This window comes from Convolutriloba macropyga, chromosome 4, assembly GCF_964194025.1.
Source record: "Convolutriloba macropyga chromosome 4, txConMacr16.3, whole genome shotgun sequence".
Taxonomy (NCBI): domain Eukaryota; kingdom Metazoa; phylum Xenacoelomorpha; order Acoela; family Convolutidae; genus Convolutriloba; species Convolutriloba macropyga.
Window position 1 is genome coordinate 26,236,251 of NC_134471.1, and position 12,033 is coordinate 26,248,283.

General features: G+C 33.4%; 1 protein-coding gene across 5 annotated transcripts in view; it reads left to right on the forward strand.

The window, feature by feature from the left end:
• Positions 1–12,033, forward strand: part of LOC142337556 (uncharacterized) — a 66,563-nt gene that overhangs the window by 33,169 nt on the left and 21,361 nt on the right. For all 5 annotated transcript variants that reach the window (XM_075386866.1, XM_075386871.1, XM_075386869.1 and 2 more), the window contains exons 4-5: positions 2,326–2,365; positions 5,543–5,721. In XM_075386866.1, coding sequence (XP_075242981.1) covers positions 2,326–2,365; positions 5,543–5,721 — 219 coding nt within the window. The remainder of the gene's footprint in view (positions 1–2,325; positions 2,366–5,542; positions 5,722–12,033) is intronic.

Below are 12,033 nucleotides of genomic sequence, written 5' to 3' on the forward strand. Positions count from 1 at the left end.
AGGAAATGAGTCATTTTTGACGCCTAAAATATCAAATTAGGTTAGTTATTTCTGTATTTTTCAGAGTAGCTCGCATCGCTTCATAGTCTTATTCAAAGTCAATGTGTATCCTTTTTTTAACCTGAAACAATTCTAATTTAGTAACTTTTTAAAAATAATATATAACAAATTCAGGTTTCTGAAATTGATCGCAAATGTTTGTTAAGGAAAAGGAAATGAGCAGCATTAAAATAATAAATCCGCCAAAAATATTAAAAATAGTTTACCGTATTTTTAATTGATATTCTGTATTGTCGAAATTGGGAATCAATGGCTTCAAACAATTAATACAGAATAAGCTAAAAAAAACTTCGCTGGTATCTTTTTTTGGTAGATTTTTTCGGAAAAGTAACTTCTATTGGTAATCATGAACACTTTCGCTCGTCTTAATTAGTGTGCTGAGATAAAAATGCAATCATTTTTTTACTAGGTGTGTTTTCATACTTTTTGAGATTTCTTGCTTCAGCCTTGTTCCATAGTGGGAGGAACTTTGCTCTCTGGGTGCTTTTTATACTGCACTAGATATTTTGTGCAATTTTCATTTCTAGGAACGTCAAGATTTGAATTCCTTTCCAGGAGCCGCCACTTGTGGAAAAAAATTGGCTCCAGGATTCACTTATTTTGTTCAAGTTATAATTTTGCGCTCCTCGTTAGTACTTGAAAGTTCCAATTTGTACGTACTGATATTAAATTTTATTTATTCAATTGTCGTTTTCTCAGTTTTCAGTGGATAATTTTCCCTGTTGAACCTTCTGAATATAAGATTAATTATTGTTAGTAGATCAATTTCTTTGGTCTTCCATTAATTTGTCCTGTTGGCAAAAAGCATCTGAAAACGTGGAAAATGGTTAGATTTCACAACAGATAAAAAAGGTGTTTGTTTAAACAAAAATAAGAACTTAATGAACCAAAAAATTCTTATCGTAAAACAACTTTTAAAGTAAATAGCTTTTTTAACTTGATCCAGTGTTTTCAAATCTTATCTTTCTAACCAAAAGTTTTTGAGTTGCCGATAAAGCTGGATCTTTATCATTTGTGTGCGCTGACGCTAGTGTATGCTACGATGACGCAATTTTTATTGTAATTATAAACTTTACATTTTTCTCCATTTAACGAGTTACATTATAGCCAACCATAATTGATTTTTCAAAATATACTTATTGACTCAATTGAATATTTTGATAGTACTAGCTAAGATAAGCATGTCATTACAATGCAAAAACACTCATTAGTTTGATCACACAGACTAAGATTGAAAATTTGTTCACAATTGAATAAGGAAAAATAAAATGAAACTACCGTAGTTTTACCCCCTGAAATAGGTTTTTTTTGGTGCTGAGTATGTTTTCACCAAATTTGCATCTAAATTCAATCAGTTGTTGAACAATAATAGTATGCGCATTAAATCAATATGGCGCCAATGGTGCAATCGATGGTGTTTTTCATCGTCTTTGTCGCTGTAAAAATAGATTAAGACCCCTAATTATGATTGGCAAGCTTCGTGGGGAAATTTGACTTTGAGCTTTGAATTTATCTTTTAATCTACCCAATAATTTCACACTGCCCGACCCCCGATGTAAGACAATAAAGCCACTGATTGCCTTTTTGACCCGGGGCCATTTCGGGCTCAGCTCAGCCCTGATCGGGCAAATTTACTCTTGTGAACAAATTTGATTATAATCCAGAACTGGGCTGTTATGATTGTAATGAAAGAAGCCCCATCTTGCTAGTTCTCATTTTCTCGATCTTATACTTTTTTAGCCCAGGGCTAATTGAGGGTAGGGTATATAGAGCTAGTTAACGAACTAGGACTAGAGCTGAAGTAGTGAAGATTTATTTAATTAACTGTAGCCAAAAAGAAACTTTGCGCAGCTGAGTTGGCTCATTCAATATTATGCCTTAATAATGCATGCACATGACGAAATTCACCTGAAAACGAAAGAAATGTATAAAAATTTCTTATGTTATAATAAATGATTTCTAAAACGTCTTTGAATTGCTTCAACTTAATTCAGCTCGCGATAATTTTCACATTTTCTGGCAATTGTTCCATTATGCACCTGAGTATCAGAGAATTTGTAAACTGGATCATATTTATTCAAAAAGGTTTGATAAACTAGTTCGGTCAGCTTTACAAACATGAAGGAAATTTTCACACTGGGTTTGATTTTAATTATTTTTTTGGTAATTACAGAGTTTTTATATTTTAACCCCACTTGAAACTCGTGCTATCGATCTTCTTTTTGAATTACTTCAGTAACTATTGCTACTGTGTTCTTGTTTCAGGGTCAACCTACAAATGGACTGGACCTCAAAAGTCTGCGACGTAAGTTTCTTAAAATCTATCAATCAATCAATTTTTTCGAGTTCTCATCGAAAAAAAAATCGATTTGCTAATGGATTGTGTAAATGGTACCCGTTAGCCATAAACAATTTATTTGAAATCAGCGGCCACCGTTTATTTAAATACAGAAGTTTAAAGTATTTCTTAGGTATTTGATTGACGCACAGCTGAAAAAAAACTCGCAAATCTGAAAAAAAAAACGCTTAAAAGAAGTTTTATACGAATTCTTATAGATGACTGATTTACTTCCAATTCATGTACCAAGCTATTCTAAGTCATATACCAAGCTATATTGCGAAAATAATATTCTACGATTATGATTTACTGAAATAAACTTTCTCATTCACTTGACGATTGGGGTTATAGTTTAGTTGTTTCATTGTAAGTTTGTTTAATATACGAATTTGAAGCGTTATCTGTCATGGCGAATTCAAATTTGCATTCAGCAAAAGCCAAACAAACGATACTTTAATTTAGTACCCACAGGTTGGTTAAGATATGGGCATTTAATCGATGGGTCATTAAACTTCAAGCTGCTTTAATCCTGTTTCGGCTTATAGCGGTTGACTGGTTTTGGTTTGCATTTCGATTTGTTCATAACCTGTCAAGTGGAACATTTTGTATGCTGAAACTTTACAACCTGTCAAAATCGAACATATTTTATGTTCCAATCTTGTTTCAATTTGTCTGTACATCTCAAAATGGAGCATGTCATGTTATCACCGCAAAGTAATTTATGGTTACAAAAAGTCTTTCAAATTGCACATGCTATGATAGTACTGGTCACAATAGGTGAAAAGATTGCGTGGGTGTCAGAAAAGTCTACCGATTTTAGGAAAATACCCAGTTTGCCAACTGGTTCTTTATAATTTATAATCTAAAGTTGAGAGAGATCAGTCATTTGAAATGCATCAAAAACTAAGATTTACTTTAAGATTTTTAAGCATGGCAATGAAAATCAATGCGAATTAGTTCTCTTTTATTTAGTATTCTCCGAGTTTCCCCAAAATCGGCTTTGGCGATAGGGAGGTCATTTTAACAACTTTACTGTTCTTAATGAGTAAAATATTTTAAAACTCCAAAGCTATCTAATTTCACGTATTTTGGCTGGAGTATTTTTCCATTAGCTTAGATCTTATAATTGTTCCAACATTTTTCTAAAAATGGGGAAATATATATGTGAGGCCTGCTTTTTCTTTTTTCCTCAGTCAAACTTTCACTTGATATTTAGGCATCATGGAGAAAAAGAGAAACATCATTTTGTTGCCCTTAGAGGCTACTTTTGATTTTTTTTATTAAACTACAGTTTTTATCCCAGATTGAAGACGGTGTGTTGCTTGGAAAATTTGAAGCAAAAAGGAAAAAAGAAATAATTTGGAGCGTGGATCAATTTATTTTAACTTTAAAATTGTCAGTACATTATTAAAATTGCCAATATTTTTTAATTAAAAAAACATCTATCTAGTTTTTGCGATTTTTTTTCTCTTCCCTTGTCATTATTGTAATTTTTTAAACTTTTAAAAGTTCGTTTTGTAATTTTACATGTTTCCGTTAAAGGAAATCGAAAAAGTTTAACCAACTAAGGAAGACATTTAATTATTGTCGAATTGATATAATTGAAAACTAAGAGTTGGTCAAATTCTGAATAGTTAAAATCAGAACAACAAAAGATGTGAATTATTTTTTCAAAAAAAATTTAAAGCTGTTGTTTTCTAAAGTGGTTTTCTGGTAGCACATTCGGACATTTCTGTTGTTATTCAAACAGCTGCTAAACTATTTCGGCTATGACTGGTCGATTTCCGTCCGTAATCTTGTAATATATTTCCACATGCACCAATTTTACCATCCCCATTGTTGTTTTTGTTGCGATCATTCGTTCATGCTTCGGAAATTCAAAGCGGAAACTGCGTTCAGTTTAAATGCTTCGATTTTTTTGTTTTATGGGTCAAAATTTTTTGGTATCAATTCGGTCATTTTAAGCTTATAAAGATTTATATGAGGAGAACCTAGGTTAATCGGAATAGTTATATTCGGGATAATTATTTAGTAGCGATATCAACCAAAATTGCGGATTCAAGTGCTGACATCAAGTTGTCAATTTTAATAGTTGTCAATTTTCAAGTTGATATCTGGCTCTGCTAATAAGACTTTAACGTTTAAACAATGCTTACAATTCTTTTTGCGGCATCAGCAGCTTTGAAAATTGAAATGCAGTAAGTTTTAAATGAATTTGGGTTAAATCAATCTACATTCGAAATAATAACAAGTGTTTTTTTTTCAAAAGAAGGCATGAGTAGAATATGCAGGATCAAATAACTCGAACCGCCTACTATTTGATCAAGGCTAGTGTTATTAAGGTTAGTTTTTGGCAAAGTTGCGAACAAGTTTATAATTCGCTGTTTGTAAATCTATTAGCATTTACGACTAATAGACCGAGGATTATCCCGACGTAGAGGGAGAGCGTGAATAATATTAATATAACTTACGAATCAAGTGATTTGTGGTGGGCGCTGGGCTAATACATGCAGCGGCCCAGCTGGTGATAAATCCCGCGTCAAGATTCGAGATTGAATTGGGGGGATTGGATTTATTGTTTTGAAATGAACTTGGGATAAGTTTAATTGACTCTTCAAATAGCAACCGGGTAATTAAGCGGAAATGTGTTTACATAGTTTTACCTTGCTACTTGTCGCTTTCATTTGAACAAGGTTCGAAGCGAGAAAAACATGTTAAATTGAACAAAATTTAGGGTTTCCACCACAATTGGGTTTTGAGAACGGAGTATTAACTTTCATAGTGCACAAACTTAAAATAGTTTTTGAAGTTGTTAACTTTAACCGAAATTTAAATGGAAGTTACCGTGAATCCTGCGATTGAATTTTCATGTTTTTGAAAAGTATTGAGCAATCAAAATTATTTTATTTCAAAGTAAATTGCGTTTGTGAACATAGCAGAAGTTGAATTAGAAGTCGAAAATAACATTTCCATTGTATTTTTGTAAGACTTGATACATTTCAATTAATTCAAAAAACAGTGATCTAAGATTTGCAGCCGGCGTTCATTGACCTAAAATAGCGACAAGAATTATGAGTAAAAATTCAATTTTGAAAGTCAAAACTAGAATTGAGTTGAGTAATTATTTGAGTGATCTGTTTTCAGTTGGTGGATTTGACGCAGCTACGCTATCAGGGTTGAACTCTTTGGCTGCTGCGGCGACTGCTGTGAATGGGACGTCACCCGTGGCAGCTTCAAGTGCCCTCTCAATGGGGGGTCTGGCTCACCATTTCAGCCCATATGGGACATTGCCCCCACCCCTACTACCATATCCACACCTGGCTGTAAGTCTTGATTATTATGCACAATTGAAGTACTCCACCTTCCCTCATGGCCATGGAATATGGCCATATGAACTAAAATTTTATAACTTCAGTATAGTATATGTAATGTAATTGCTGGGCTTCATTGAAAATTTGAGCTGTAATGGTATCCGCTACCTCATGAAAATAATAAAAAAACACTATCAACGGTTGGTTTGCCATATTTTTCCAAAATCTCTTGGATCAGTTATTATAGTGTAATTTTCAAATTATCTAAAATTTTTAAATCATTTTATTTAAATTTTTTAAATCAATTTCTTTAAAATTTTCAAATTATGCAATAGAAATAGTCATATTGTGACTTGTATGTATATTTATTACAACAAACGTTAACTACAACCCAATTGCAACATTTTTTCCTCATAAATTTGAACCGCAAAAAAGACATCATCCAAATAAATGTATTCCAGACTCATTTTTTAAAACTTTTTTGTTGGTTACAAATTCCCGTTGCCAGTTCAAATAGCTAAATTGTTTATCTAAGATATAATCTGATCTGTTATGCGTTTTCGACTGAAATCTAGCGAAAAAAGCAGTGAATGGGCAAAAAATGAAGTGACAAATACCACAATACCACAGCTCTACCATTGCTATGTATGGCTTTAAAAGGTCCTCTCAGAATGCCCGTTTGATGGCTAGGCTCAAGTCCTCTTTTGAGTGGCCAAGGCGGGGTTTTCTATCGACATTTTAGCCCAAGAGGTTGTTCACGCGCCGCTCTTGACAAAACTCGGCGAAGCGTGATGAATCAAATGGGCAATTTGTGTAACAATTGATGTTTTTCTCAAGCCCACACTTAACATTTTGTGCAGTTAATGGCGCGGCTGTTTAAAAATTGGGGGATTCGGAAGTTGTCATTTGATAATTGTCCCGCTGATAGAGAAAAAAGCTTTACGTATTTTTGCTAATACAAAGTAGGGTTATGTGAATAAAATTGATTTTGACACTAGTAGTCGAGTTATAATGTTGTAGCTGATTTTTATTTCTTAAACTTTGGTGGGTGGGTGAGGTGATTTGAGAGGGGGGGGGGGACTGCTTGGTTTAAAGAAAAAGCCAGACTTTATTTTTTCTCGAGAATCATTGAAAACAAGTCTGTCGGATATTATGATTACCGCAAGTCTTTTTTATGCTAGTCTTATTAAATTATTAAAGTGATTTTTAAGAGTTTTCAGAGAGTCGGATTAGTTGCATTGTAAAGGTTTCACAATCTAATAAGTACGAAGTAAAAGATATAATCAACCTCTTTCATACATTATAATTTTTGACAAAGCTTACCCGTGCTCAGTTTATGAAGTTCTTAAAAAAGCTTTTGATATTTAATTGAAATATTGAAATTTTGTGGAGATTTCGTCTTTTTCACATTACAGCCTCCGTGCTTCAAGAGGCCAGAAGGTATAAACCCCCCGATACAGTAAATATACCAAAATAGGAATAATTTTTCCGGGGAGGGGGTTGGGACAGTGGTGTAAAAGAATACGAGAGTTCAACTTGATTAGAACAGATCAATAAGATCTTATTGTCTATTTCCTATCTTGAAAACACCAAAAATTGTCGGGCTAATGAATTTGTTGGAATTATTTACAACTAAAACAAAACAGACAGCTAGATGCTAAATTGACGTAATGATAGGAAATTCGTTTTGAAAACTTGACTCTGTTAATATGCCTGTTAATCTGAAAAGCGACTACATTACGGCATTTTAGTCCATATAAAAGATAAATTTGCCATAAAAATTTGCAAGCATATCGTAAAATCAAAGTTTACACTGGTGATAAAAAGGGAATTTGTTTGAAAAATGGAATTTATTTTTAAACAAAAGACGATTGGCTTCCGCGATCAAGTCTCTGGGCCAAGTCAATCAAATACTAGGCAAGGTATTTCACGCGAGCTGATTAAATACAGGCGATAAGGGCGGAAATCGGGGGAATGATCAAAAGTTCATCGTGAGGGGGAGGGGAGGGGGGAGGGTCTATTTATTTAATAATGGAACAGTTCAAGCTCATTCTATTCCAAAATTGTGCCACTTTTGTTTTAATTTAGATTTTAAAAATGTGTGTCTTTGACCTTTCAAGTTTTTTTCTTCCACAGTTATGTGCACAAGATCAAACTTTGGTCTCTTAACTCAAGTTACCCGTGTGGACAAAATAAATCTGTTTTTCTTGTTGGAACTTAAAACCTGAAATTCATCAAACATTTTGATCCTGTGAAAATACTTGTCCATTTAAATTGCTAGAAATATGTGTTTGTTTCTCTTAAAATGTCTTCGTCGACTTTTGGGTTGCATAAGATTCCTGGTAAAAAATTGTCACTTTCGTCGGCATTTTATTGATTTGAAATTGGTGTGGCATGCTTGAATTTGGCTCATTTATGGTACTAGTAAAATATATAACTACTCAAGTCTCGTTGGTTATAAATATAATTAATTGGATTAGTTAACCAGAAGGAAAAATAAATTCTTTGATTTCTTCCCTTTGAAAAATTGTTTAGTAGGCTTTATACAAAACACAAAAGGCGTGCAGCTTTTTTGTTTGCTCTTTTTCGGGTTTATTTGGGGGCCTCCCTTTTTGTGCTCATTACCTAAACTTATAAACCCAAATTTGGTTTTTCGCTTTGTTCAATTTCAAAGGCTTTTATTTGTTCGCATAATAACTAGGTAAAAATTTGCGCAATTTCACTTTGTTTGAACTCGCGTTTTTGTCTGAAATTCTTTTTAAATGGTAGTTTAGTTATTTCAAAAACGATGAACAAAACAAAAAAATTAAACGGTTACTTAGTTGAGTCGGAAAAATTGGGTAGGGAATTTCCTTTTGAAAACAAGCTTGTTATTGTGTCCAAAATTGCGATTTCCGATAGAAATGAGCGCGCGCTTTAATAAAATTGAGTTTTTAATTATTTGGCGTGAAATACATTTGAATAAACGTTCTTGTGTAGAGTTGTTCCTTCACCATTTGCAAAAAAATGTTTCCTACATTTAATCTGTCGTTAAATTGAAATCCATTGAAATTTGGTTGTTTATAAGCAGGCAAAAATTGCTTTGAAATAATTGTACTTTGCTAATTAAAACCATTGAACAGAATTCACCTTTTCATCATTTTCTGATTAATTTTTTTCTAGCGCCTAAGAGCAACAAACAAAATTGTTGACCGTTTTGACAAAATGAGAGAAAGGCTCGCGAAACATTGACATTTTTATTCAGGATTGATTTTTTTTTACTTGACATTAATGTGGTCTATTTTTTGTCAAAAATGGTTCTCAACTCAGGCAAATATTTTGCCGAACATTGGGGAAAAATTCTACGAAGAGAGCTCTATTTTCTAAAAAAAGTTCGATGAGCATTTTAAAACTAAATATTGGTAGTTACTTTTAAAGTGCTGGAAAATTAAGGTGTTGCTTTAAATATTGATCAAGTTTAAGCATGATGTGGCAGCAACATATATGCTAATCTAACATATAGTTTGAGCGATGCAGGAGATTTTTTTTCGTATCAGGGATGACCAGTTTTCTCTTCGGTCGATATATATTTTAAAAAAAAGATTTTTTAACGTTTTTAGTTTTGAGATGGAGACGATACCAAATGTTTGTTAAATTGGGATTAGAAGCGGTAGTAATTATCGGCGTCTTTTAAATTTTAACCGCTTTCTGGTGGTGTTGAGGTGTGGTAAATTTGTACAAATTGTTCTTCTAAGAATCGAGATTTATCCTCATTTTTGATATCTTAATTGACGAGTATTCGTGAAAGGCCCCTTCAGTCGGGGATACAAAGCGCCTCATTGTTTGTGTTATCCCTCTGGGTAGGCAGTTAAAGAGAGCAATTTGCCCGCGGAGGGCGGGAAAATGAGAGAGTCATTAAATGGGGGGTACTTTAAATGCGCTGCAATCCTCATTAAAGCAAACATTTTTGTCAGATTTACGGCAATGGGAAAATATTCCACTTAAATAAACTTTCAATTTTTCAGAAACTAGCTGCTTTTTTTCTGGCAATTTAAGATGGCCAAAATTGAAAGTTTCTGATTAAGTCATAAAATTTTGTGAGCCTTACAAATTTGTTCTGATTGTTTTGAAAATACAGACAGATAAGTTGTTCAACTGCAAACAATTAGCAGAATTTATGTTTGCCTCTAAGCAGTATATATGAATACATTCTTCATCCACGTGTTCACATACAGCGAGTGTTCTTGCATTTGGTGTAATTTTGATCAACTCGAAACATTAAGTTGCCCGTCTGGACTAAAACTTCTGATATCAAGAAGTAGATTGGTCATCTCTTATTAATGTTGATTCTATTCGTAATGTTTTGCGGCTTTAAAAAATGAACCATTTGACGTTATCAATCGATGATAAATCAAAGCTTCACTGATCGATATAATTTCTCAACCTTTTCAATTTTGATGAAACCACCCCCCCCCCCCCCCCCCCCCAGCGGTACATCGATCGGCCAAGGAATGAGTGAAGAAAAATTAGATCGGCTTGTATGGAGTCAGTCCCTCTTCAACGTTGTGCGGTCAAAACCTAAGTTGATATCGTGAAATTGCATTTTAAATAAAATTTGAAACACATTTTTATCTATGTTTTGTCAGGTTTTGCAGCCAAAATTTCAATTTTGGCTATGAAATTTATTGTTTTTACCATTTTCATTAGATTCAATGAGCCGGGAGCTTCGATTTACTTGGAGATCTTGACCGACATTCTGACGAAAGCAGACTAGTGTTATGGCACTAGTTCAATGGTTAACTAATTTTTTGAATTCGCTAACATTTTGCTCTTTGAATGTGAATTTCTCATAATCCCATTTTTCAAATGTCTTCTCAGAACCAACCATAGTATATGGAATTATTGTAACATAGTAATTTAGTACTGAATCATGATGTTTCTATTCTCTATATTACAAGGGTTATAATCCGCACATGGCAACTTTCGTTATGAAAAGTCGGAAATAATTGAAATCGTAAGTGACGGTTAAATTGAAATTAATATACAATCGAAAGCTAAAAATTAGCAGCCTTGAAACAACCAAAATTCTGTGATAAGTTTACTTTAAACCCCTTTTAGAACTCTGGATGGGTTAAAACTGGGCGAAGCCAAAATCAGATCAGAAATTTTTTTCAAATTATTCTGGTATTATATTTGAAGCCGCAAACGCATTCACAAGTTGAATGAATTTATTGGTTTGTTGAATTGTGAACGAGTAACAATATATTGTGTCTGTATGACGTGAAGTAATTCAAAGTTTCATAGAGGAGGGATTTGACATGCTGTTCTGTGATTGACATTCTGGTCTATGTTGAACAGTTGAGATTTGATCAGTTAAATCATTTCAAAAACTCTTTAATCTTTAAACCTAGTTGACATTTCTTCGGTTAAATTCTGGCTCAGTTTGTTTTGATAGTGGCTAAAACCTTTTTGATATCTTAAATGTCTTGATTATCTTAAGCTGTTATGCCACGATTAATTCCAGTTATCAAATCAAAGTCGCTTTACTACTGAAGTTTGAATATTTAACTTAGTATTAAATTTTGTTAACTTGGGGGTTATGATAACTTGTATTAACTAAAGATTTGCAGTGTGGGCTGGCTTTGGGTCGAATTATCTTCACCTTAACATAAACAAAATTTGGTCGAAAAAATTATTTCATACTCAAAAGGCCTCAATGAGGAAATGAATACTCATGAGTCACATGATACAAAAGTAATATTTCCATAAACATACTGAGTGTTTGTTCGTTATAGAGCTTTGGTGTTTTTGCTAAATTTATTGAGCTTGGAACAGATCGTACGAGTTTGATGCCGTTTAGACCCGTTATCCAACCTATATTGAACTACTCTTTTTTCTCTCGACTCCATTTTGTTTGCAAGTTTTTGAACTTGGGGTCTTTTTTTGGTGTTGTTGTTGTTTTTGGTAGTCTTTAAGTATTTGGCGTACTTGTGTTTCTTTCGGCTAATAACAACGATCAGCTAGGTGTAAAATGCGAAGCGACAGCGACTTTAATGTTTGTCGACTTGTGTTTGAGCTTTGAATTTGAGTGAGAGGTAGAGAAAGAGAGGGGAGAGCTTCCAATATTTTAAGATGGGATTTTGGACTGATACTCTGCAAATGATCAAACCATGTGCCTTATCAATCAATTTTGCTGACAACAATCAAAAGACTTACCTTGCCAAAATTAATTTATCTGAACAAATTATTTGATCTATCAGTCATATTGATTCACGATTTATGGCTAGGGAATTGCTGAGAACAGTTTAATATGTAGAATTTCTTCGCATATTAAGCCGTGCAGAT